General features: G+C 55.1%; 1 protein-coding gene across 2 annotated transcripts; it reads right to left on the bottom strand.

The window, feature by feature from the left end:
- LOC135275176 (A disintegrin and metalloproteinase with thrombospondin motifs 2) lies at positions 1–27,354 on the bottom strand. Of its 2 annotated transcripts, XM_064376635.1 has the most exons (11): positions 26,231–27,354; positions 25,988–26,121; positions 21,461–21,584; positions 20,915–20,995; positions 18,979–19,145; positions 16,758–16,917; positions 14,819–14,951; positions 13,831–14,038; positions 11,719–11,848; positions 10,740–10,829; positions 1–3,458 (listed from the first exon to the last, which is right to left on the bottom strand). In XM_064376635.1, exons 1-11 carry the CDS (start codon positions 26,238–26,240, stop codon positions 3,001–3,003), a joined length of 1,695 nt encoding a protein of 564 aa, XP_064232705.1. In that variant the 5' UTR covers positions 26,241–27,354; the 3' UTR covers positions 1–3,000. The 2 variants fall into 2 exon arrangements, with proteins under 2 accessions (XP_064232705.1, XP_064232704.1); XM_064376634.1 differs by lacking the exon at positions 26,231–27,354 and having other exon boundaries at positions 25,988–26,218.

Raw genomic sequence — 27,354 nt, 5'->3', positions numbered from 1 at the left:
TGATTTGCAAAAACACAGACATTGTAACTTTAATAAGTTATAAAAGTAAGAGTCAAATTTTACATTACAGAACAAAAATGTATTGATTGCTGTATCAGTAAGCCAGAATTTTGAGATTTGAGTTCAGCACCTTGATTCAGTACGGTGGCTACCTGTCATATAGGAGGGAGTAGAATCATAACGCTTCATCTGCTAAGATGTTGCTATTGAGCACCATTTATATACTCAAAACAAACAGAAAAACCTTAAAATACACATGAGAGGCTTATACATGAAATTCCATGGGTTTTCCAAAAGGAGGAAATCAGAGAGCTGGGTCCCACAAACCTGACACGAGTCTGTCCGCTAATGAGCAGTGACACGGGGACACTGTAGCAGATTTTCTAGAGCAGCGGAAGGCCTGAGTCTCATCATGGGGTTAGAAACTCAGCTAGAAGACATCTGTCTGCCTCCTCCAGGTGCCAGGAGCTCCCCAGATGCAGAAGCTGGCTTGCAAAGACCGGGACTGTGACTAAGCCAGTTCTCCAAGTGGTCCCCAGTTGCGTGGAGATTTGCACCGTTTCTCAGAGCCTGGTGGATGTTGCATTCCTTAAACAGAGAGACTTCTGAGGACCACGTGGCTCCAGAGGACTCTTTTGGCATATGACTCGAGGACTGAGGATGGCACATAGGTCACAGCCACGCTGGCCGTCAGTTCCCAGAGGGCATCTTGCTCCTGTCAGCAGAAGACAGGTGCCCAGGGAATGTCCCACCTGGGCCTCTTCCCAAGGGCTTCCAGCCTCAAGCCAGGAAGCCCTGCTCTGCTGGGATCTGGGAATGGAGCATTCCCATCCAGAGGTCCCTAGGCTGGGTAAACCGAGTCATACTCTCTGCCTAGCGCTAGTCCTGAACTTCCTCCACATCCTAGGACAGACCTAAGTAAGAACTGCCCAGTTGAATAACACCAGCTGTCCTGGGTTCAACCAACAGTGGAGAGCCTCAGGCTCCATTTCCTAATTACAGAGGCAGGATTGCACACATGATCTAAACCACATCATAAGGAACGGGAACTATGAGAGACAGTCAGGAAGGTTTTCTCCAGTTTGGTTCTTTAGGAGACACGGGGACAGCGTGCAACATGTGTGGGATGCGGAGGTGGAGGCAGAGGGGGGGAGGCTAGCCGTCGCCCAGGTGGAGATCGAAGCGTTCTTGCTGGTTCCTACATCGTCATTTTGCTTGGACGATACACACAGACCCACCCACACACGTGCAGCCTCAGATACTTAGCACCTCAAGAATCAGTAGAAGGTAGCCACTGTGCTATGATCCTGAGCCTCATCCGTATAATGGGGAAATCGACAACAACAAGTTCTCAAAGAGTGAGGACTGGCAAGAGTACACAGCCTCTAGAAGTTTCTTAAACAGGAAAAGCCTAAGAATTATGTGTCACGCTAAGCCCAGCTAAGGAGCTAACGTGCCCCTGGGTCTTATAATTCTGGAAAGTTTAAACTTCATGTTCACAAAATATCAATGCAGTGAGAGATAAAAATGAGCCACCCTTCTCCCATCCTCCCCACTCCCTTCCTCCTGCTTCTCTCTTACTTGCATCTTGCTCACAAAGCACCATTCTCTGGAAAATAGGAGCTATTAAAGTTTTCAGGGAGCAAAAGATAATGTAGGCTCTCCCCATCTTCCACCCTATACCCCCTTCAGAGGCCATATTTAGCAGGTCACTTCTGGGTTCTAGGGCTTCTAAGGGACAGAGGCAAGAGTGGGGCAGGGCTGGACAGGGAAAGCCCATTCCCAGCAAGCAAGCGAAGCCCACAAAGCCCAGGATCCCAGAATCCTTAGGCCTGGCTGTAGGGAGATTCCAGGCTCTTGAACCGCTCACTGAACCTTCTCAGTAGAGCACGTGCCTCCCCCATCCTTCTCAGGTACTTGGGGAGGGAAGAGGCTCTCTGGGGAGCCCTGGGGCCAAGGTGGCCAGGGAAGAATGCAGGAGCTGTTCCACCAGAGCCTGGAAGGCAGCCAGCAAGGCCAGGGTTAGTGGACATGGGAGAGGCCTGGGAGGGCACCCCACTGTTTCCTTGGCATGGACCCTGTTTAGACCTATCCTTACATCCTGTTATAGAATTCTCATTACTTTCCCAGGTGAAGAGGACAGCTGCACAGCTCAGACTCGGTCGAGACATTCAGGCGCTGTACCACATGAGCACCAAATAGGTCAGATGCCTTTAGCTCTCAATTAGCAAGACTGCATCAGGCCAAGAAGACTGGAGGCCTCCTTAAAATATTCTGAGTTGACCTTTAAAGATTGAGCTTTTTTCATGTGAAAATCTAGTTCTTCCAAAAAAGGACACTGTCTGGCAAGGCCAGGGATAGTGGAGCACAGATGAAGAGAGATACAGATTTCACAGTGGCAGCAATGGCCAAACCCAACAATCAGCTCTAGGTGGGTGTGGCTGTCGGGGTGGTCACGGTGCCCAGTGGACCACTACACTCACCCTGGTCGCCTGCCCGGCCCTGGAAGACGATTTGAGTTCATCACCTCCACTTCACTGTACTCATCTTGGCAACTGGTCAGTTATGCAGTAAATCACCATTTCTCCTAACAGTCCCACAGGCTGTGTCTGGGGATTGGTAGGAAATGTCCTGCATCACCACCAAGGAAAGGAAGATTCCCAATCACTGCTTAGCAACTTGGGGCCAATTTTTTTTTTCTCTGAGTGATCCCTCCTGCCCTGCCCTCACTGATGGAGGCTGTACAGCTTTTATATTCCTCTCCACTCCACACCCGACACCACTGCAGGATTTGGTCGCTCCTCGGCTGGGAAGTGCACGTGCTAACCTAGTTACCACATGCTCACGTCTATCTTTCTTATGTCATTCCCCCTCTTTGTTTTCTCAAAACCTTTTGGAATCAGGAATTTTGACTTCTTCTCCATGACACAGGATCTGCTATCCCATGGAATATCTCTATAAGCAAGAAAAAAGTGCTAGTGATGCTATCTTTCCGTTTTATTAGAACTTGCCGAGCATCTCTTTCTTCCGCATCTCGTCAATGAGCTCTTGGATTCTTTGGTTTCTGGTCTTTTCATATGGGCTCGGTCGTCGAGGAATTAAATTGGGTGTCTGGACTTCATCTTCCAGGCCATGGATTTTGTAGGGTTCGTCTAAAGCATTGGTTTCCGGGTGGTCCTCTGTGGCATTCGTGTTGGAGGCATTGAGAGGGACCTCCAGGGGGGTGCCTGGCGACGGCTGCACCTCCATGATGAGAGTGGGCACTGGGAGGGTGGGCATGAACACGTCGATGTCGTTATGCTTCCCGAGCGGTGGCTCCATCCTGTCCTCCACGCTGCTGAGGTTGTTGTGCAGGTTACAGGACTTGCAGCACAGCTTGTTGTAGCCTGGGATGGAGCAATAGCGAGACAAGACTTCCATCCTACAGAATATTGACTTGTCGCCCTGGCAGTGGCCCTCTGAAAGAGAAAAGTGGGACAAATAACCAAAGGACAAGATAAGGGGGACTTTGTTCCCCACAGGGTGCAGCTTGCTGGAGGAGGCATGTGGAAGAGCCCAGAGACAGCACAGAGGCAAGTGAGCCCAGGCAGAAAGTCTGTGTGGGTTCAGTGTCAGAGCATCCCCAGAGCAGGCAGCGTCTAGGGACCCCTGCCCAGAAGTGCTGACACACAAGCTGTGAGCAAGGCTTCCTTCCTCCAAGCAGGCCCCAGCTGAACCTGGATGTTTCAGTATCTCTTTAAGTTTGAGAAAGAAATGAGGCCTGTTTGTTCTCACAGAGCAATTCTAAGCTCATCTTCAAGAATAGGACTTCATCACATCGTCACATTTGACATCCCAATGGTAACCCCAGTGAAATTCTGTGGCAAGGCTTGACTCTACAATAATCTATAAGTGGTAACTATAACAAAATTAAACCTAAAAAAGCCAATTCCTAAGACTCAATATAGCGAATCCCAGCACTGCTGTGGCCCCACTGCGCTCCACAACTCCCAGATGTTGCTCCCATTCTTACCCAAATGCCCCAGATGATCTTTTAACTGAACAGTGCCCAAAGGAAAGTCAAAAATCACCCAAACTTGCATGAGCTTTCCTACACTTGCCTCCTTCCTGACAACCTCATGTCCAGCCTCTGCTCCGTCCCCCTACGGCACTGCCACCTTGAGCATCCAGCCATTTCCTGAAGAAACATGCTGCCCTCACATAGATTAATCCTTCCACACTGCACATGTTTCTCTTTCCTTTCCACCCAAGAAACTGGTCAACTGTGGTCCAGCTTTCATGGAGAGTCCCGACTCTCCATAGAAGCCACCAATCTCTCTCACTTCCCACCTAGCCGTCTTCTCTCTGGCCCATCTCCACCTCTGTCTGCAGCTATGTTCATTCAGCCCATCAACTCTTCCTGCTCTCACTCTCTCTTTACTCTCTGTCTTCTTCCCAAGTTTTCACCTCTTCCCTCTCCCCACCTGCTCATTCCACAACACAAAAATTGAGATGATTTTTTTTTTTTTGAGACCAAGTCTCGCTCTGTTGCCAGGCCAGAGTGCAGAGGCACCATCTTGGCTCACTGCAACCTCTGCCCACCCCGGAGTTCAAGCGATTCTCCTGCCTCAGCCTCCCAAGTAGCTGGGACTAAAGGCGCATGCCACCATGCCTGGCTAATTTATGTATTTTTAGTAGAGATGGGATTTCACCATGTTGACCAGGAGGCTCTCGATCTCTTGACGTTGTGATCCAGCCGCCTCGTCCACCCAAAGTGCTGGGATTACAGGCATGAGCCGCCGCACCCGGCCAAATTGAGATGATTTTTAAAAATTCACTCAAGATGAAAGATTAAGTCATGTTACAGGAGACATCGGATTCACTATAAATTCCTGAACGCTGACCTCCGTGAGCCCAACACTGCCTGTTATGGTCTCTGCTCAGCCACTCTCTACTCTCCACAGTGATGACTTCAGACTTTTCCCGCGCAAACCCTTGATGTGCCCTCCTTTTCCCTCACTCTCCTTACTTGAGCCTATCTACTATTGAAAGAAAGGAAGGAGGAATTGAAGGAAGGAAAGGAAGGGAAAAAAGAAAGGGAGGGAGGGAAAAAGGGGCAGGCATTGGAGGGGAGCCGCATCTGACAGTTACCCCATACACTGACATGTGGCACTGTTTACATCTGAAGCCGTCCAACCCACTGAAACTTCCCGAAATAACAGACAAGACCCCCTCCTCCCGTCAAGGGCCAGTGGTTCTGATGTCCTCCTGCTTCTTAATGGCCACTGCTTCAGCCTGTAATTTTCCCTTAGAAGTTGGTGACAGACCACCAGCCCCAAGCCCCTGAAGCTTCAGACTTGCTACAAGCCACATCCACCAAGTGCCTGTGGGTCCCAGAAGCCCCTGAGACTCAACCCATGCAGCCGGAGCTCAGGGCTTCTGCTGCAACCCCCGTCTCAGTGCGTGGTGTTTCAGGCCCACAAGCCAAACACCTGGGTGTCCCCTCCTAGACACTATCAGATATGCCCTTGTTCCTCCCCCTCTCCCACCTCCACCTGGCTGAGCTGCCTCTTGGCTGTGCCGTGGGAGGGGTCTGTGTCCATTCTTTACCCATGCCATCTAGCTATCCTGCTCCAGTCAGAGTGCTGTTTTCTCACTGAAGATGTGACCATGGCACACACCCTACCCTCACTTGAAGCCTATGACCTGTCCCCTTCCCTCTCCTGCCTCCTTCTGGCCTTAGACTCCTTGCTCTGCATGGATCTCCTTCTGGCCACAGGGCCTTTGCACATGCAATGCCTCTCTCCTGCCTCCAGCTACCACCCAACCTCCTTCAGGTGCAGCTGGAGCACATCTTCCTCAGGCAGGCATCGCCTGACCTCCTTGAACAGGTAAGGTCTCAGCAGCTGTGCCTTCCCAGCCAAACTCACATCTGATGTCAGATAACTGACTAGCGCCAGACTTTTTCATTATCCTGAAAGCTCCAAAGGGCAGAGCCCCAGAGCCTAGAACAGTGAACCAAATAATACATAAAGGCATAAAAAAGATAAGGTATGAAAAAGATAAATGTGAGTAACTGAGGAAGTTCAAAACAGGGAAAATTTGAATCTTAAAACAGCAAAGCTCTAGGCAAGAAGAACGCAGGGAGGCCGTGCGTCAGAGGGGCACCCAGCTTTGGCCCTGAGCTTCTAAGTGGCCAAAACAAGGAGAACACGACTGGCTGCAGGGTCCACCATGAAAAGGGGGTTAAAACCCATCAGCCATCAGGAGAAGCAGGGGTCTCTCTGACCGTGAGCCAAGAACCCATGCTCATGATGCCGAGGGGAAAGGGGAAGGGCCTGGTGCCTGGGGAGATGCTAGAAATCAAATCGCAAGATCCTGAGATGCAGCTGTCAGGATTTTGAAACTGACAGAAGGCTTTTCTCAGATAAAAGTCTTACACAGATGCCCAATGTATGAAGCAGATAGAATCAGACGCTGGTCATAATGCTATTTGAAGATGGGTGGAGGAGACACGGGGCTCCTGTCCCTGCCCCACCCCATCATCTCCAGCAGCCTGGGAGGCTGAAGGTGTGAAACCACTGATCCCCACCCTCAGGGAGACGCAGGGGGGTCTGCATAAGAGCTGATGACGGCCTCCCCACCCCCCACCCCATATGCTTTGACAAAGGAGGGAGCCTGGGCCTGGTGGTACTGGGAAGGAGACCCCGGCCACACACTGCCCCCTCTCCTGTTGCCCGTGGCTTTTCCAAGGCTGGTATTACACAGTTTTGACATCTCCACTTCCCTCACTGTCTTCCCTACTAGGCTGGGATCCTTGAAAAGCAGGTACCACATCAGCCTGGTACAGCAGTGGGCCACGTGTGCCAAGTCCCTCCCTCCACCCATTGGCTCAGGGCCATGCCCATCCATTTCTGATCTGTGGCTGCTTTCCCACTATAAAGGCAGAGCTGAGTCCCATGACACATACCATGTGGGCTCCAATGCCCAAAATATTTACTACCTGGCCCTTTACAGAAGAAGTTGACTGACCCTGACTCAAGTGCACGCCCAGGTCAGAGCCAGGCACAAGAAAGTCCTCCGTAAATGTCCACTGAGTGAGGAGTGGCAGCCCCAGGTGGGGTCCCGCTTCTGCCTGGTCTACATAGTAGACTCCTATGTCTGATTTTCTCTCAAGAGTGGGCAGCATTGCTGTTAGTTTTTAAAAATAACAGTGTCAATGAATAAATATAAAGTTGAAATAAAATCCTGGCCAAGAGCTTGATTATGCAAATGTCCTACCAAGATTTCAAAATAGCCTAGAAAAATGTTAAAGTAATCATGACCAACTGATCTTAAAGGTACCCCAGGGTTTGTGTATTTTTAAGTGTTCTCACGGACCACAGAGATGAGCGATGAGTCCGGAGGCAATGGCTGGCATGCCTCTCCGCCAAGATGATCACTGTGGTTTTATAATACTTGATCTTCAGCCGTTTCCAGCAGCAATTAAGTAGCAAGACCTATTGTCTTCCAGTGAATGACAATCAACCATTGAGAGTAAACACAGTTTTCATAAACTTAAGTCACTGTGGGCCACTCCCACAGTCCTGGCTACATCTGAACAGCACCTGAATCATTACTTGCTTAGTTATATCCTTTAAATTAACTCCTTTTTAAACTTAAAATTTGTTTTAGAAGAAAACCTTATACTACCACCACTCATAGGAAACTACTGCAATGAACAAAGGTAACCCTACATACGAATACAAAAAAAAATGCTTTACGTCCTAAGTCAATTTCAAAGTCAAACTTTAACTCATCAAATTCTAGAGAGAGATGCCTGCCTGCCAAGCTCTGAGCTGCAGAGAAATGAGCAAATGTGAGACAGGCTGAAGCTGGCATCAAGTGAGGCTTTCTCCCTGAGGTCACCGTGAAGCATGAAAGGAACTAGGAAGGGACCGCTCAGCACAGTGCAGCCCCGGCTATGTTTATGCACCGCCGGATCGCCTTCCATCTCCCGTGCTTTGGAAAACGGTGGATGGAGAATACATCATTCTCATTTCTCAATAAAGGAGTGGTGGGCTCAGGCACCCATACCAACATTCAAAAGGCCATGCAGCTAGTTTAAAAAGCGAAGCACCGTCTTTCAGACGTGTCCACCTGTGCTGTAGGCGGTGTCTCCAGTTCCGGCCTAGGAGTCCCTTAGGGGGCGTTGCTCCTGACCCATCTCTGGGTCGGGAGACTGAGTGGAGGGAAGTACTGTCAGACCCAATTTTCCCTGATGCTCCTTATCTCCCTTAAGCTGTGATTTGTTTTGATAAAGATCTGAGCTCTGGGCAGGCTGAACTCAGCCATTGCTACCATGGTCGCTCCCTCCCTTGGTTAGCCCCTGGGCCTGGCCCTGTGCCTGAGGCCTGTCCCCATGATGCTGGGCTGCTCCCCACTGTTTTTTCTCATGGCCTCCCACGCTTTCTTCCCCCTCCCTGGTGGGACTCCTCAGTGGTACAAAAAAGGGAGGAGTGAGATTCCCACGGGCAGGACACAGCCCAGGCCCCAGATCAGGAGGTCCCTGTAGAACCCAGACCCTCTGTGTGGTCATTGTCAGCATAGAACACATAGAACACAGGCTCTGTGGCTGCCTGGGAAGCCCGTGGAAGACACGGGCAGGTTGGCTGCCCAGAAAACCACCGCTGCCCTGCCTGTCTCCCGGCCTAGGCTTTTCTGGGGCTGGCCCACCCCCAAACCTGAGCCACATGGGCACCTCTCCCTTCCTGAACAAGTAGCCCAAGGCTGAGAGCCATGCCTGGAGCCATGGCAGTGACCTGCTGGTGGCTCACGGCAGGTGACCCGGACCAGCATTGTCTGGGCTACTGACCCCACATTCCCACTCCACAGGCTCTGATCCCAAGATGAGGAGGAACCATCTGGGCCGTTTTCCTGACGAGGAGACCTCCATATAGGACCTAGATATTCTTGCAGGGTGCTCATTTGACACGATTCAAAACCCAGAATCACAGTGGAGTGTCTCAATGGTTTGCTATCAGATTTTGGAAAATGCCTAGGGAGGGGAGATGAAACTTTCCGGGGGGATGGGCCCTGCATGTCTATGTTGGGCAGTGGGGAGTGGGGCAGTAAAGTCATTGGAATAAGAAACCATGCCCATTAATGCTACTCTGGGCCATGAAGAAGAGAAGGAGCCATCAGCTTGCCAAACCCACGCACCCAGTTTTATGGAACTTTTATTGAGTTTATTTGTGGGATGCATGACAGGAGGTCTTTCCATCATTAGTAAGAAGAAAAGGTCATTTTCACAGTCACTTTGGCACACGCTAACGTCTCATAAAAAAAAAAAAAAAAACCAGAAAAGCAACGACAATGGAACCTATAGAATACGTCATTAAATACATACAAAACACTAATAAAATATCCCTGATAAACCAAAGTGCATATGCCCAGGACAGTCCTGCACCTTTCCCAGTCGCGCGCGTGCTCGCATGGCCTCGTCAAAGTTGGAAGTTAACAGTCGTGAGATTAGTACGCAGTTGCACACTGGTTATTTACAGAACAGTGATCAGAGCCGCAGGGGTAGGGGCCGGCCGCCCGGCAGGGATGCAGTGTGAACAGAGGCGGTGGCTGGGGTGGAGGGGCAGGGCGGAGTGCTACATGGGTCGCGGCTCAGGGCCCAGGGGGTCGCCCCTGGGTGTAAGGCCGCGCTGTGGAGTACCCTCGGGGGCTCCATGCAACAGTCAGCGCCGACTGGCCAGGTGGGCATCAGGGCAGACTCCAGCCCGCAGAGACGGACCGCGCGCACCGCTCAGCCCAAGGCGCAAAGTCATCTGCGCTTGGAAACCTTTACCTTGGCGAAAGGTGGATGAACGGCCCAGCTCCCCGTACCCTCCCTGCCTCCTACGGTACCACGTCCGCCTCTGAAGCTGGAGCTGGCAGCCAGTCCTGTTACCTTTCAACTTTAAGGCATTTTCTACATAGTTTTTCTAAGCAAAAAAGCAATAAAAATTGAGGTAATTCTGTAGTTGTTCACACTGGCCGGCGAGGCACGCCCGCACCAGACACGCTCTCTCGGCCCTCCGGAGGGGGTACTGTGCGCGAGATGAGAAAGGCCATCGGGGCTAAAGGGCGGACAGTGCAGCCGGGGAGTGTCCTCACGCCCCGCCCGGAGGGACGCGTCCCTCGCCGCCTCCGCGACCGACCCCCGCAGGACAGGCCGGCCGGGGCCGTGAGTTGCGGAAGGCCGGGTGGAAGCAGGCCAGAGTTTCACGAGTCAGAAGGACACGCTCAGCAAAGGGTCAGCAGCAGCAGCGACAGCGGTGGCGGCCGGGAAGCCCCTGGCAGCGCTGGAAACTCGAGGTGGGGTCCCCGCGCGAAGACGCAAGACCGCGCCCCCGAGACCCCCGAGGCCGCGCCCCAAGGGCGGGCGGGGCTGGGGCGGGCTCGGCCCGGAGGGTCGCCCTTTGGCCACCGGCCCCTCCTGCAACCACGACAGATCTTTGCCCCTTTATAAACAAGCCATCGCCAACCAGGTTCCGGCCCCGGCAGAGGCCCGAGCCCCTGCCACGCCTCGGCCAGGCTGGCCCCGCCAGCAGGCCGCGCGGCCCGGAGCAGCGCCGAGCTCAGAGGCCCGGGAGAAAACGGTCACCCCAGAGCGCGCCCGGAGAGTCAGGGGAGCTTTCCATAGACAGAGAGGAGGGGGGCCCAAGGCAAGCTCCACAGGGCGCAGGGCATGCACTGGAGGGCAGAGGCAGAGTTATAAACGGGTCGGTTACTTGACGAGATCTTCTGGATGGGCGAGTCGGGGTCGGGGCGGGACAGCCACTGAACCACGTAGCTCTTCTTGGAGGGATCGGAGATGTTTCCTAGAGGGAGGAGAGAGGGGCTGGGGTTGCAGGGCACCAGGCTGGGGCCCCCACCCCAGACAGACCCTGGGGTCCTGGGGAAGCACCATTCAAGGCCCAAGTCGATGCCCACCTCCTGCCCCTCCGACAGCATCCCGGGTCTCATCTATCCCGTCTCTCACTGCCCTGGCATTCGGGCCCTGTCGCCTCCTTTTCTGTGAGGGCTCCTCTGCCCCTGTGCCCTTCCCTGCTCCCCGGGTTCCACCCACTGTCTCGATCTCTGAGCTCCCAGAACACCTGGACAGAGCAGTGTGTTGGGAATGAGAGATCCTGGATCCACCCTCCCCAGCTAGGGGCAAGTGCCTAGAGCCCCCTGAGCTCCCTACTCTATAGAAGGAAACTGTGGCAGGAAGACTCTAGTCTTGAGGTGGGGCACTGGGAAAGCTTTGACCCAGCCTAGGAGGCTGTGTGGAGACGCTGCAGGTGTCAACCTGCATAGCATTTGGCCAGGCATCTGTGCGCAGCAGATTCTCCTTGAAGGGTACGGAGCACACCCTCTACTCACACGGGTATCCCCTACCCACACAGGCGCCCTCCTATTCATGCAGGCATCCCCTACACCTTAGGCACCAGGCACCCCCTAGCTGGCAGAGTCCTCTTGTCGCTGTGAGTCTGAAGCGCCCTGAAAGCAGGGAGGGGCGTGTCAGCTGCACACAGCTCCCTCCGTTTCCTGCCAGGCAAAGGTCCCGGCCCTGGCCTGCAGTGATCCGCTTCTCCACGCTCACAGATGTTGAGTGCTGCTACTCTCAGGGAAGGGCCAGATTTGCCGGAACCAAGTCTCCGACCCCTGTCACCCTGGGCTGCTGCATTTTGGGACCGGGGACAGGGGCAGGGGCTGCAGAGGGCTTACGGGGACAGGGGCCCAGCCTGCAGATCCTCGCCGTCTCAGGCCGCTCCTCCTGGCAGATGCCGAAGCTGTCATCCGTGGTGCGGCAGAGCACTGGCCGCTCCTGGGTGCCGTTGCCACAGGTTACTGAGCACTGCAGGGGGAACATCGCCAGGGAGGGTTCACCTCTCACGCAGGGCCCACACTGGCAGAGCTGGAGGAGCCCACGGTCCCCAGGCATGTGACCCATGCGCTCGGGAGGTGTGGGGCAGTGGGAAGAGTGGGGTTAGAGGCTGCCTTGTTCCGCCCTTGGAGGCTGCCTCAATCTCCTGGGGCTCTCAAGAAGGGACCCACATGCCCGTCTCTCCGAGCTGTTGTGAGACAGTGCCCATATACAGACCGGCATAGTCTTGGCATTGCTGGGCTCTCAATGACAGCCTCTCTTCTCTGGCTGGAAGAGGTCCAAGGCCCAGGACACCCTGCTGTGCACTGGGCAGGCTTTGAGGTGGGGCCCCTGGGAAAGCTCTGAGCCAGCGTAGGAGGCTCCAGTAGGCTCCCCACAGTCCTGGACACAAGGCTGTACCACTAGTGCCCTCACCAGCTCTTCCAGCCCTCAGTACCCCCTCTGCTCTGCCACACTGACCAAGGAGGAGCCAGAAGGAGCAGTCACGCCCAGCCCTGTCCAGGGAAAACTCTCCAGTCCTCACCGTATGCGCAGGAAAGGGCTGGCTCAGCAGACCTGGATTGTTCAAACCCTGCACATTCCCAATAAAGGTCTGTTTTCTTTTTTCTTTTGGTGTTTTTTTTGAGACAGGATCTCGCTCTGTGGCCCAGGCTGGAGTACAGTGGCATGATGTCAGCTCACTGCAACCTCCACCTCCCAAGCTCAAGCAGTCCTCCCACGTTAGCCTCCTGAGTAGCAGGGAGTACAGGCACACACCACCATACCCGGCTAATTTTTCTTTTTAAAGACAGGGTCTCACCATGTTGCCCAGGCTGGTCTGTAACTCCTGGGCTCAAGCTATCTGCCCACCTCAGCCTCCCAAAGTGCTGGGATTACAGGCACAAACCACTGGGTCCAGCCAACGTGTTTTCAAGGCTTGTGGCTTGTGAAGCGTGGCCCTTGTGCAGCTTCTGGGAACCAAGCTCATGGAAGGTCCCACCTATTAAGGGCACCTTTGCATGCTTGAAGCCTTGAGTGAGGCCTTGAGTCACGCTGTTCCAGCTGGTTCGGGTAGTTCACACCAACAGTGATGGATGGGGAACACTGCTTTTCCTCTAAAGCCTGAGGTCACATCTGTGTATGTGGCTGACCCCAGTGAAAACCCTGGATGCCCAGGCTCTGGTGGGCTTCCCTGGTTGGCAGCTTTTCATGTGCATTGCCACGCATGGGTACGGGGAGAATTCGGTGCATCTCTGTGACCCCACCGGAAGGGACAACGGGAGCTGGTGCCTGGATTCCTCCCGACCTCCTCGCCTGTGACTTTTCCCTTTTTCCTGATTCTAGTCTGTGTCCTTTCACTGTAAGACCCTGCAACTGTGAGTCCCACTTCTGAGTCTGTGAATCTTCCTGGTGGATTACTGAGCCTGAGGGTGGTCTTGGGGAACCCCTGACACACCAGGTCTGTGAGCGGGCTGTCAGAGCTCATGCCAGCTCTGGCCTGGCCTCGGCTGGCTCTCAGGCCCTGCCCCTAGGACCACCTGGGACCTGCCCTTCAGTCCATCCTCATTATTCCTCCCAGCACAAGCCTAAGCGCTCCCTGCTTATCTCTCCTCCTAGAAGTTTGGCTGGCCTCCTAGACACCCCTCCCACCTCTGCACGAGACCCCAGACCTCCCTTCTGATCCTGGAGCCCTGAACATCCCACTGGGCCTTGGAGCCCAGGATACCCTCAGTTTCCTGGGATTCCAGACCCCGTGTCACACAGAAGCCTCTGCCTCTGCAGACACACATTCCACTGGTTTCTTAGCGTAGCACTGACCACGTGGCACCTACTGGTGCCCTGAAACCCACGAGATGTGGCTCAGGACAGGAGCTACATCCAGGCTCTCATGCCAAAGGGGAATGCTCTGGCCACCTCAGTCCCACCCAAACTTAGTTTAGGAGCTGAGGACACGGGGTCACGGGATCGCTTACCTGGGACCAGGGCCCGGCTCGCCACCGGCCAGGACAGAGCTCGCGGTTGCAGGCCCGGCGGCTCTCAGGCCGGGCGTCATTGCAGTGCTTGGTGTGCATGGAGCGGGTGATGTTGTCGTGCAGGGGCTGAACACAGCGCACGGAGCGCACCTGCATGCCTGTCCGCCCACAGCTCTGGCTGCACGGCTCCCATTCGCCTGTGACCCACCTGCCAGGGCAAAGCGGTGCACGGTCAGGCCTCTGCAGCTCCCGGAGAACCCGCCTGGCTGAGCTCTGGCTCCGCTCCCTGCAGCCCAGGTGGACGGCAAGAACAGAGGGCAGCCCGCTCCCCTCTCCGGTGCAGTTTCGCTTATTCTCACTAAAGTGCTGGCCATCCAGGCTTGCGCAGTGCGGGGACTGAGGCTTGGCTGCTCGAGGTCCTATTGATGATGAGTCCCCTGCATGTCACCACTGGGAGACCCTGGTGGAGACCCTGAAGCAGTTTCCCAGCCTCCTTAGGGTCCAGCTACCTGGTCTCACCTTCTGCTGATGTCACAGCTCTTCTGGGCAGAGCTCAAGAGCAGTGTGGATTCCCTCAGCACCCTGTCCTCTGCGGCCCACATGCCCGTTTACCAACTGTCTTCCCCACTGAGGTCCCTGGGCCCAGAAATGCAGCTGCCCGCCCCCCACGCCCACCCCAGGGCCTGAGCATCAAAGCCACTGCTTAAGCAACGTCTACCACAGGGCCAGGAGGCGAGCCTCTGTTTCCCCCTCTGGGCATCACTGTTTGTCGTCATCTTTAAGATGCACATAACTGTTCAGTTTGGCGGGTCTGAGGCTGGGGTGCCTTCTGCCCTGCAGCTTTTTAGATTCCATGAAATGTGGTGAGAAAGACCTCGTCGAATGCCTTGGATGATGCCAGGCTCAGGCCCCACACCTCCACGCACGGGAGCCCCTGGTGGCCCCTGGCCTCTCCCCGCTAGTGGGAGCCCGAGCTGGGGGCACTCACACTGGCTGGGAGCACTCCTGCGGGTTGCACGCTCTGCGGATGGCTTTGGGCTTTGAGAGGGCGGCGCAGAAGCCGCGGTGCACCATCTTGTGGTCCAGCCTCCGGCGGCAGCCATACTTGGTGAACTGGGATCCTGAAGACAGAGAGCTTGAAGGGGCTCGGTGGGGCGGCACGCCCCGCCCAGGGGCGCAGGGAGGGCTGGGCTTCACCAGCAGTGCCTCATTCTCCTGCTCACCCTTGTGATGACAATAAGGGTGGGCAGGACCCCAAGCTTGCAGCTGGCTGTGGGGAGGCCTCGGTGTGCCCCAGGCAGAGGGGTGAGAGGACAGGAGAGAGGTCACCTTCTCCCCTTAGCTGCTTCTCCCTCACTGGGCTCTCGGGTCAGAGTGGAGGCCCCATTTCCTCTCCACTGCTAGGGCACCGGTTCCACCTTCACCTCACATGCCCCGTGGGCCTGGTGCAAGCTAGGAGCCGGGCAAACACGGGGCCTGCAGCCCGCATGCTTCCTCCCACAGTCCCGGTGCAGCCCTTCTCAAATGGGGCCATGCTCTCCAGCAGGGGACATCTGGTCATGTCTAGGACACTTCTGTTGTCACCACTGGGGGAGGGGGTGCTACTGGCATCGGCATGCAGAGGCCAGGGATGCTGCTTGGCACCTCACAGTGCACAGGACAGCCCCCACGGTGGAGAGTGACGGAGCACAAACTCTCAGTGATGCCCAGGCTGCGAAACCCCGGCTTGCTGGGTGAGACCGAAGAAAGCAAGGAGACAAAGCCTGACCTCCTCTGGGTGCCTGGAGGCACCCCAGGAAGCAGAGGCTGGGGAGGCTGACGTGGTGGGAAGCTGGTGGAGGGGCTCAGGCGAGGAGAAGCCTGTGCAGAGGCCCCGAACACAGCATGTCTAGGAAAGCCCGCAAGGCCAGTGTGGCCAGGGTCTGGGGGTGAGGGACAGAGTTGAAATATACCGGGAAAGGCCAACAAGTTGCCTCGACTCTGGAGGCCGTGAGAATTTTGTTTTTTATCCTAAGAGCAGAGGAAGTTGCTGAAGACTGTGACACCAGGAAGAGATGCCGTCTGATGTGTCTCCTCAAAAGGTCACTTTGGGGTGAGAGTAGACACACAAGGGCCAGTCCAGAGGAAGGTGCCAAGACCAGGGATGGCCGCGAAGATGGGCATAGCAGACAGGCCCAGGAGATTTGCAGGAATCACCAGGGGTGGGTGTGCTGATACAATCCAGGATGGGTTTGGGGCTGGGGGTGTGCAGGGTCCCTGGAAGAGGACCTTCCACCTACCTGGGCCGGGAGCTACCCCTTCCCTTGGTTAGCCCCTTGTCCTCTAGGTGTGGGCCCAACGTGGCATTCAGGGAGGTCTGCCTGGCCACCTGCCTCGTATCGCCCAGCCCCCAGGAGCAGTGAGTACGCAGGACAGGTCAGCACCTCCTGGCCACCTCTGTGTCCTACGTCCATCAACTGCAGACTGTCTGGGATCCAGGTGGGTGGGACCCCTCTGTTCCCAGCCCTGGTCCAGGAACATCTGGGAGGCTTTTCCCAGTGAACAGAGGGAAGGGCCTCTGGGGTGTCATCTGTACTGCCGGAGTCTTGCCTGTGCCATCCTACCAATGCCAGGCATTACCCTTCTGAGCTGCCACACATCAACCTCCTGCCAGGCCGGCCTGTCACCCCCACACTGAAGCAGACCCACAGAGACACGGTCTGTGCCCCACACATGCCCCTTGGCCACCTTTGACCCAACGCCCCAGCACCCACCCCTCCTGCCCACCCACTGGCTCCTCCAGTGCCGCTAAGCCCTTGTCCACCCAGGCAAAGGTCCCCGCTGTGCCTCCTCAGCCCCTGCTCATGCTGGGCCCCACACCAGGATACCCCCACCTTCTCGCGGTCACCCTCATGTCACCCAGGTCCCCAGCGCCAAGGCCCCCTCACCTCCGCCACAGGGTTTGGAGCACGGAGACCACTTCTTCAGGGCCCACTCGTAGACCACAGAGTCGTCTTCCAGGACGTTGTTGTCGCCAACGTTGAGCGAGTCCTCGTGGATCATGTATTTGTACGTCAGTGAGATCCGTGTGTCTCCCGCCGGGATGACCTGTCACCAGCCCAAGATGCCGTGATGTCCTGGCCTGCCCCGCCCTCCATGCTTCCTCCCCCGCCAGCTCAGGAAGGGCAGACGCCAGAGGAGTGTCATTATTCACGGCAGTTACATTCCACGAAGTCACCTCAGGCACCAAATTCATGAATAGGCAACCATTACCCCAGGGGCACAGGGTTAGGGTCCTGTGAGCCTCTGTCTACATTTTTGTTACCTGATCAATATATAACCTTGTTTTATGTGTGAGTCTGTTTATTTTTGTTTGTTTGTTTTGTTTTTGAGATGGAGTTGCACTCCTGTCACCCAGGCTGGAGTGCAGTGGTGTGATCTCTGCTCACTGCAACTTCGGCCTCCTGGGTTCAAGTGATTCTCCCACCTCAGCCTCCCGAGTAGCTGGGACTACAGGCACCCAAAACCACGCCCAGCTAATTTTTGTATTTTTAGTATAGACGGGGGTTTCACCATGTTGGCCAGGCTGGCTTCAAACTCCTGACCTCAGGCAGTACACCTGGCTCGGCCTCCCAAAGTGCAGGGATTACAGGCGTGAGCCCCTGTGCCCGGCCTATGTGTGAGTCTGTTTAAAGACACTTTATTTAATATTTACTGTGATTCATTAACATTGAACTCAGAGTCAATAGCACCGCAGCCCATGTTGAATGAAGCTTATCTAACACATGTGTTTTCTTCTCAAGACACCATTGTTTCCTAGGCTTAGGATCACTGGACAGCCCTTCAGCGATAGGCTCGGGGCCATTTCAAACAGCAAAATTGCCCCCAAAGCAGCACAAAATGGGAAGTATGTGACGCTCAACAGACTGCAGAAGGGACCTTTGTTTGTGGGATGAGAGCAGAAACAAGCAGGCGGCGTGTCGAGCTGCTCCCACCTCTGCTGGGAACGTGTGTGTCATACAACTCACACTTTTCACCGCTCTGTGCATGCCCATTTGGGGGTCACAAGTCAATTTTACTGAGCAGGTGAATCTGCAAATACAGAAACCGTGAATACTGAGGGCCGACTGCTTATGCACTGACGAAGGCAGGTCACCAAAGGCACTTACAGGGGGCAAGAAGTCACTGCAGGCAAGGTGGGCAGGGTGGCATGGGGTACACGGGGCACGCCTGGCCCATTGCTGCACCTGCGCACAGCTGCACCCACGTGTGGAGCGCTGGGGACAGGCTAATTAATCCCAAGGCCAGCATGCCCACCTCAGGGGAGGGGCTCTGGGGCACCTGCGCACAGCTGCACCCACATGTGGCGTGCTGGGGGCTGGCTAATTAATCCCAAGGCCAGCATGCCCACCTCAGGGGAGGGGCTCTGGGGCACCTGCGCACAGCTGCACCCACATGTGGCGTGCTGGGGACAGGCTAATTAATCCCAAGGCCAGCATGCCCACCTCAGGGGAGGGGCTCTGGGGCACCTGCGCACAGCTGCACCCACGTGTGGAGTGCTGGGGGCAGGCTAATTAATCCCAAGGCCAGCATGCCCCCCTCAGGGGAGGGGCTCCAGGGCACTGGAGCCTTATTTGTGATGTGTACATTTTTTGACAAATAAAATACATCCCTATGCAGTTAAAATTAAATTTTAAAAAGTGATCCGGCTTCCTTGAAACCAAGTAAAAAAAGTGATTTGAAAATCCAGCCCCTTGGTACTTTCCTATAACAGGAGCAGCCTGTGGGCCCAGACCCAGATCTGGGGTCCAGTCGTGCTTAGAGACACGTTCCAGTGCTACTTGGGTCTGGGCGTCTAGCTTCCTGGGTCCTGACCGTCACTTCCCAGTATTACCAGGTTTCAGTGTAACAGCATGCTCAAACGAGCATGCTGATGGCAGCTGTGAACGTACCTCAGATGGCTAAACCGAAACCCTGAAAGGGGTCACGTGGGGCCCGGAGCCCTGACTCATGGGTGCCTGGTCGTTCCTGGCTCTGCCCAAGTCAGAGCCTTTGGTGCCAAGGGCAGGGTGAGACCTGAAGGGTCAGGAGGCTCAGCGTCCCAGGCACCTCCATCCCCCACCAGGGCCACCTGCACCCCTGCCTGGGCCCCGCCCTGCCTGAACTCACCAGAACGGTGATGGTGCCGTGGAGGGGGCCCATGGTCTGCAGCGTCTCCCGGCCATCCTCATCCCTGTACTCCCACTCCACGCCCATGGCAATGAAGGTTTTGGAACTGGCATCCACGTCATTCTCTTCATTTAAGATGAACTTGCCTGTCTCCAGGTTCTTGACGGCTGAGAAGGGCAAGACCAAGCACTGTGTCGTGGTCACCCAAGGGCAGGACCAGGCCCGCTGGGAGGAGGCAGGCGGGGAGTGGTGGGCAGCTGAACCCCTCGTCTCTCTGGCTGCCCCCTGCCGGTTTCCTCTGTGCCACCAACAGCCCAAATGGCTCTGGGAGCCCCGCCTGCCCGTCGCTGCTCCCTTGGGCCCAGATTACCTTCAACTCACACCCTCTGCACCCACCAGCCCCGGGGGTGCTGGCTCCCTTTGGAAGCCACTCAGCAGCTGTCAAGGCCAGTTACCCACAGCCTATTGGGGGTACTCAGTGGGCACTTACAGGCCACCTGGGGCAGTGTGGCTGGGAGGGGTCTCCACCTGGTGCAGGGCATCTGCTGGATGGGCAAGCATGGGACCCTGCTGGGGTGGGGGCTTCCTGCCATGGGGTGAACAGATGTTGGGCTGAAACAGCAAGGCCCCCACCCCATCAGTAACCGTGGCCCAGCTGAGGCCCCAGCAGCTCCCCACAGCCCCAGAAGAGGCCTGGCCTGATTGGGTGACACTCAGGTCATCTAGGAGCAGAGGACTTGGCTGGCCGGGAAGCCCCACGCTTTCTGCAGTGTAGGGGTAGCTACTGCGGGGCAGCTGGGTGATGTTAGTGGGCCACAGACAGGGTGCCAGTGAGAGAATCATTCCCTGCAAGCCCCCTGTCATTCTGTCCACTCACAAAGGAAGCCTCTGCTTGGTGCCACAGGTCCCTGACTTCTCTCTGGCCTTTGCTCCCTCTCCACAGAGACCAGCCTCAGCCCAAGAGGCGGTGGCAGGAAGCAATGTTGGGACAGAAATGTCTTTTTGTTCAGGAGCTGACTTTTCTGTTCACCTTCTGCTTAAGGCAGGTGGTATGGATTTTGTATTTAGGGTAGCAGTGTAAAATTTCCTCTTAAAATAAGTAAGAAAAAAAAGAGTATCGAGAGGGAGTGAGACCCTGTCTCTAAATAAAAACAAAATAAAACAAAACAAAAGGGAGATAAAAGAAAAGGGTACGGCGTGTTTGTCAGGAGGCGTGGGTGCTGGTCCACAGCAGCGCGGGAGCCCTGACTCTGTCCAGCCTCCTGGGGATGGGGATGAATGTGGGGCTCAGATTGGGGAAGGGACTTGTGCAGGGGCCCCGGCAGTCCGGGGCATCACTTCTGACCTTGACCCACGAGTCCCCAGAAGGTAGAGCCCCAGGAACTTTCAAGGGGAGGGTGGACGGGTCCTGAGAGCCTCCTGGGCTGCCTGGGAGGGCGCAGTCTCCCAGGCAGGGCTGCCTCGTGGAAAGGGGCACCCAGAGGTGTGAGAACATCCACATTTCCAGGAGATGCCAGAATCCCTGTTTTAGCTGGAATCTCTTGAATTTAAAATTAAGCCAGTTGAAAATATGTAAGCGCACTGTGGGCGCCCACTGGCCGGCTGGCCTCACTGTGGGGATGGCAGGGCTGCCCAGGACCTTGCCTGCCTTCCAGAGGGCAGGGCACTTCCCATGCCAACCGTGAGAACAGGGACAGGGAGTCATCCTGTAGGCTGAGGGACACATGTTTTGGATACACGTCCTTCCATAGTTGCTGCCAAGCGGAGCCCTCTGATCCCAAACTTTGGCCTCTCCATAAGGAAAGGGCTCAGGTGGGCTGAGCAGAGAGACAGGTGGAGGAGGGGCTGCCCTGGCTCGGGTCATGGCCGCACAACCCGGGCCCCTGACCACGGCACTCTCCCACTGACCCGAGAGGAGTCTGGCTCTGAGACTCACCCAGATGGTGGCTGGTGGCGTCTACCTCCTGAATGAGCAGGTGCCTGGCTCCCGCGGGGATCTCAAACATCTTGATGTAACCTTTGTTTGATGTGGAAAGACACAGCAAACTGAGAAGGGAAGGGGCCGCTGGAATTCGCACAATGCAAGGAGGGGCCTCGCCTTTGAAGGCGGTTCCCTTGGGGGCTCTCCCAGGACCCTGGTATTTCTCAGGCTTTGAGCACCCACCTGAGAGGGGTCACCAGGAAAGCTGCTGCCTCTGGGCTAGTCTCTAAAGCCCAACCTGGCCACCCCCATATACTGGCATTCTCCGCTCTGGCCCCTGTGACCTGGGCCCCCACTCTCCTCTTCCCCACCCATCCTGGCACCCGGCTGGGGCTGTCGCCGACTTAGGATTCTCCCTCCCCCTCATTGTCACAGACCTCTCCCCCTCCCCAGAATAGTCATGAGCCTGGACAGCCCCGGGATGAGTCAGGCCCACAGCTGCCTGGGCATGAGCTGCTGCAGGCACCCAGGCTCCAGGGCAGAGGGCAGGGACTCACTCACCGTGCTTCTTGGGTGACCGTGTGAACGTGCCCTTGACCACTTTGCAGTGGCTGTTGTCCCCTCCGCACACGCCACACTTGTCTTCCTGCTTGCTAGAGCCAATCACACCGTCACAGCCCACCTTCTGTCAGGGGGCGGGGGGAAGGCAGTGAGCACTTGAGACATCCAGATAGTTTTTAAACCTTTTATTGTAGAGTCAGGGTCTTACTATGTTGCCCCCAGTCTCAAACTCCTGGCCTCAATCGATCCTCCTGCCTTGGCCTCCCAAAGCATTGGGATTACAGGTGTGAGCTACCTTGCCTGGCCTCATGTTTTATTATCTCCACAATCAGAATGCGTCTAGTCATCAGCCACTATAGGGGTGTCTCAACCCGGCAGTTTCCACCTGGGCCCCCGTGCATGCTGCTCATTTTGGGCAGGTGACCCATAGAGGCCCAGGCAGGCACCATCCCTGGCTTGGTGAACATTTATGTTTGGCAAGCAGAAGATGCCGTTTATTTATTTATTTATTTATTGAGACACACTCTGGCTCTGTCGCTCAGGCTGGAGTACAGTGGCGCGATCTCAGCTCACTGAGACCTCTGCCTCCTGGGTTCAAGCGATTCTTCTGCCTTAGCCACCTGAGTAGCTGGGATTACAGGCACCCACCACCACACCCAGCTATTTTTTTTTTTTTTTTGTATTTTTAGTAGAAATGGGGTTTTACCACGTTGGCCAGGCTGGTCTCGAACTCCCGACCTCAGGTGATCTGCCCGCCTCAGTCTCCCAAAGTGCTGGGATTACAGGCCTGAGCTACCACGCCTGGCCTGGAGACACTGTTTCAGGTCCAGCATTCTGAACCTGAACTAAGGTGGGAACGATGCTACCACTTTAACTAAGTGGAGAGACCAAGGAGGTCCGGGTCCTTCTATTGGCCCTGAATCTTGCTTTCTAACAGGGCCCATGAAAGTTTAAGCCAGGGATGGCCGCAGGTCCCCGAGTGGCTCCGCACAACCGCCCTCCACCATCAGAGGCCCGAGAAGGCCGACAACTTGGATTCTGCCTCAGCGCGAGCCTCTTCAGTACAAGAGCAGAAGTCTCCGGTCGTGGCTGCATTCTGGGGAGGGCGCATGGTTAACCAGGTGCCGCTTTCCTTCCCGGCCGCCCAACAGGCAGTCGTACCACTGAGGTAGCAGAGTCGGAGGTGTGCGGGCTCATTCCCACGTCTCCCTTTTTACAGCGTCATCGCTTAGATGACACATCCGACAGCCTGTTAGGACTTTCTCAAGGTAGTAGGTTGTGCCCTTGATTCAGTGGAAGTGCCCCTGCTGGCTCATTTCACACTTGATTCTCTCTCAACTCCCTGCTCTGCACGCACAAATGTTTCTTTGATCTCCTGACACATCTTCGCTGACATTTCTGAGTCACTGAATTTTGATATTCTTTAATAGACAGAATCCACTTAGATATTATTTTTTGAACCAGTATTAGATTCTTTCAAAAGAAGGGTTTCACATTCATGTGTATCATTCAGACTGATAGATTTCATCTTATTACTGCCGTTTCCTCTGTGTTTTTAGCTTTTCTTTTTTGTCACCTTTGTTTTTTATCTTTTGCAATATGGTCGTATGCAAATGGCATCGTAGGGCACCTGACCGTGTGCCATATAGTGACATTTCAGTCAGGGTGGACCACACATATGCCAGTAGTTCCAAAAGATTATGATACATATTCTACTGTTCCCCTTCTAAGTTTAGGTACGTCTGGATACGCGGGTACTTACCATTCTGTTACAATTGCCTACTGCAGTGAGAATGTGCTGTTAGGTTTATAGCCCAGGAGCAACAGGCTGTACCGTGCAGCCTGGGTGTGTAGCAGGCTGTGCCAGCGAGGTTTGTGTGCGTGCACTCTGATGTTCACGAGACAAAATCACCTAATACATTTCTCACAATGTAGCCCTGTTGGTAAGTGATACATGACTGTCTATAAATATTTATGTTTTCTATTTACGCAAAATTGAGCAACCTGCTATTACCTGTCAAAATCACTATGAATAAAATATTTAACTTATCCTTTTTGTTTTTTGAGATGGAGTCTCGCTTTGTTGCCTAAGCTGGAGTGCAGTGGCATGATCTTGGCTCACTGCAACCTCTGCCTCCCCAGTTCAAGTGAGTCTCCCGCCTCAGCCTCCCAAGCATCTGAGACTACAGGCATGCACCACCACGTCTGGCTAGTTTTTATTTATTTTTATTTATTTTTAGTTGAGATGGGGTTTCACCATGTTGGTCAGTCTGGTCTCAAACTCCAGACCTCAAATATTTGCCCACCTTGGCCTCCCAAAATGCTGGGATTACAGGCATGAGCCGCTGCACCCAGCCCCTATCCTTGTTTAATATCAACATCAGGAATGAAGTGACAGCCACACCCACGGAGACGGCGGATCAGTGATCCTCCCACCGCGTTAGGTTTACAATCATATTCACAGCTGCCGTCTAAAGCTACTCGTACTATAACTGTTTCCCATGCTTGCTGCCTGTATTAATTTCGTTTTGTTTTTAAAATTTTCCTATGTGTTGATAGTTTGACATCTTAAAAATCCTCCTGGTCAAGGAGAGACTACACCTCCCAGGAACACCCAGTTCTAAGGGACAGCAAAGCACTGGGCTGGGGACACACCTTTCATATGCAAACCAGCCAGTCCTGTCTGTACCCCAAGCACCCCCTTTATCCAAGCCTCACATACCAAACCAAGATTCCTTCACCCTAAATCATCTCAGGGTCAGGTACCAGACAACTGGGGACCACCCTGATCTCCAGAGCCCAGTGGAATGATTCAAACCAGCTACTCCTGAGCTGTTCCCCCTGCACTGCCCTGCCTTCCTGAGAAGGCCCTTCAGTGACATTGGCCTCCCATGTCCTCACTGGGTCACCTCCGTAAGTTAAAATCCCAACAGTATGAAGCAGACACTGCCTGCACTTGTTTTGGAGTGTTTCGTGTCACCATCTCTGAGCTGGCTGAGCCAGCCTCCCCGCTCTGCCAAAGCCGCAGGAGCAAACGCAGAGCAGCCCTTGAGCACCCTCCCAGCTCCAGCTCCCAGCTCCCTGCTCCAGCTCCAGCTCCCAGCTCCCAGCTCCCTGCTCCAGCTCCCTGCTCCAGCTCCAGCTCCCTGCTCCAGCTCCAGCTCCCTGCTCTAGCTCCAGCTCCCAGCTCCCTGCTCCAGCTCCAGCTCCCAGCTCCCAGCTCCCTGCTCCAGCTCCCTGCTCCAGCTCCAGCTCCCTGCTCCAGCTCCAGCTCCCTGCTCTAGCTCCAGCTCCCAGCTCCCTGCTCCAGCTCCAGCTCCCTGCTCTAGCTCCAGCTCCCAGCTCCCTGCTCCAGCTCCAGCTCCCTGCTCCAGCTCCAGCTCCAGCTCCCAGTTCCAGGTCCCAGTTCCAGCTCCAAGCTCCCTGCTCCAGCTCCAAGCTCCCTGCTCCAGCTCCAGTTCCCAAATCCCAGCTCCTGCTTCAGCTCCCTGCTCCCAGCTCTAGCTTCAGCTCCCTGCTCCAGCTCCAGCTCCCAAATCCCAGCTCCTGCTTCAGCTCCCAGCTCCCAGCTCTTGCTTCAGCTCCCTGCTCCAGCTCCAGCTCCCTGCTCCAGCTCCAGCTCCCAACTCCCAGCTCCAGCTTCAGCTCCCAGCTCCCAGCTCTAGCTTCAGCTCCTAGCTCCAGCTTCCAGCTTCAGCTCCCAGCTCCAGCTCCCAGCTCTAGCTCCAAGCTCCCTGCTCCAGTTCCAGCTCCAGCTCCCAGCTTCCCGCTCCAGCTTCAGCTCCCAGCTCCCTGCTCCAGCTCCCAGCTTGCAGCTCCCAGCCTCCAGCCCCAAACCACTGTGCCAGTGCCCACTCCCCTAGAGGTGCCTTCCTGCCAACGCTGCTATTTCTCAGGAAGATAAAACCAGAGTCAGCCTCCACGACTCCTGCAGTCAGTCCTGTCTACACAAGCCCTAAGCAGAGGCTTCCAGTTTTTTACAGGAGAGTTTGGCAGGGACAAGTCTATGCTCATGTCACTGTCACATGCAGAGGTGACACATGATTATTTTTTTTTCCTTAAGATTGAAGCCAAAGATATCATAATCGAAGAAAACAGGGCAGGGGATTTCTACAAAGCACCAAACCAGTGACCCTCACAGTGGCCACCCAGATCCAGCAAAAAGCTGCCGAGTGCCCTGCAGGATTTAGGATGGGGCTTGCTTCACAAGGGCCCCCTGCAGGTCATGTGCATTGGAAATCATCCAGAATGCTCGTAAAAATTCATGCTCCCAGGCCACCACTACCCTGACCTGTGGAATCAGGATGTCTGAGGTGGAGTCCTAGGCACACTCACATCTGAGGCTCCCAGCACAGGGAAGGGGTAAGCAGACATTTGCTAAGGGCTTGCCCTGGTCTGGGCACTGTTTCTGACACTTTGTGTGCTTAACCTCAGGCATCTTCCCAGTAGCCCAAGAAGGGGGAGGTCCGTACCCAGGAAGCTGACACTTGCCATGGCAGCCCCCTGTGCTGGCCTCTGTGTACTCACCCTGCAGTCCCCGCGCACGCAGAGGCTGAAGGCGTCTTTGTAGGAGCAGCGCGTCCCGTCATGCACCATGCGCTTCATGGACACCACCTCCCCAGTCTCCTTGGACTCACAGTACAGGTGGCATCTCTCCTTGGCTGGAAGGGAAGCAGCTGGGGGTCTGCAAGGAGCCCTGATGGCTCCCCCAGGTGTGTGCAAAGGAGGCACCATGCAGGGAGAAATTCCCATGAGGGTCTTAGGACTCACCTGCCCTCATGCGGCCCACCCTCCAGGGCAGACAGAGAGGGAAAGGGGTGGGTGACAGCAGCCCCTTTCCTGTCTCCGGGTCTCCTGAGCCTTTGACCGTGGTGGTTGCAGACTTTGGAAGAGCTTTTCCCAAACGAGCCAGCCAGGCTGTTGGTACAGCCCGGCTCTCATATCCCCAAGGCTCTCCCTGGAGACCACTGAGGCTGCAAATGGCTGTTTGCTGGGTTATGATCTAAATAACCCTTTTCAGGCCAGGAGCGGTGGCTCATGCTTGTAATCCCAGCACTTTGGGAGGCTGAGGTGGGCGGATCACTTAAGGTCAGGAGTTCGAGACCAGCCTGGCCAACATGGTAAAACCCCGTCTCTACTAAAAATACAAAAATTAGCTGGGTGTGGTGGTGGATGCCTGTAATCCCACATACTTGGGAGGCTGAGGCAGGAGATTGCTTAAACCCAGGAGGTGGAGGTTGCAGTGAGCGAAGATTGCGCCACTGCACTCCAACCTGGGTGATGGAGCAAGACTCCATCTCAAAAAAGAACAAGTAAATAAAGAACACTTTTCAGTCAATCTCTGAAATCCAGAATGAGACCAGCCCACTTTGATTCAGACTCAGGGCCCTGGTACCTTCCCTTCTCAGCCCCTTTATCCCAGAGGCAACTAAAATGCTGGGCCCCCATACTGTAGCCACCACCAGAGGGGGACCCTGTCTACTCTGTCACCTCCAGGCCTGCACTGGCCCACATGGGGCAGCAGGTGCTGGGACAGGGCAACAGCCATGGAGGAGAAACAGAGACTGTATGTTTACGATCTGTTGCAGGAGGGGTCCCCAGCTGCTACACAAGCACTGTCATGCCCAAGACCACCAGACCCCTCAGGTCCCTGAGCCAATACATGCCTTCTAATGCTGAACCAGTTGGAGTCACATTTCTGACACCTGCAACTGAGAGTCCTGACTAATAGAGAGGGTCAGAGGTTACCAGATTCCTTGCAGGGTCAGCCCTGGCTTCAGTCCTGAGATGATCACACAGCTCGAGCCTTGTCCACCGATCGCGGACTGCAGGAGCCTGGCCCCTGTCGAGCCCGCAGCCCAGCTGCCTCTTCCGTGTCCTTGGCCACTCCGGGT

Source organism: Aotus nancymaae, unplaced genomic scaffold (genome assembly GCF_030222135.1).
Source record: "Aotus nancymaae isolate 86718 unplaced genomic scaffold, 86718_ANA_hifiasm-v0.15.2.pri h1tg000015l_1, whole genome shotgun sequence".
Lineage (NCBI taxonomy): Eukaryota > Metazoa > Chordata > Mammalia > Primates > Aotidae > Aotus > Aotus nancymaae.
Note: the sequence above shows the minus strand (reverse complement) of the source record. Positions and strands in the feature narration are given on the sequence as shown.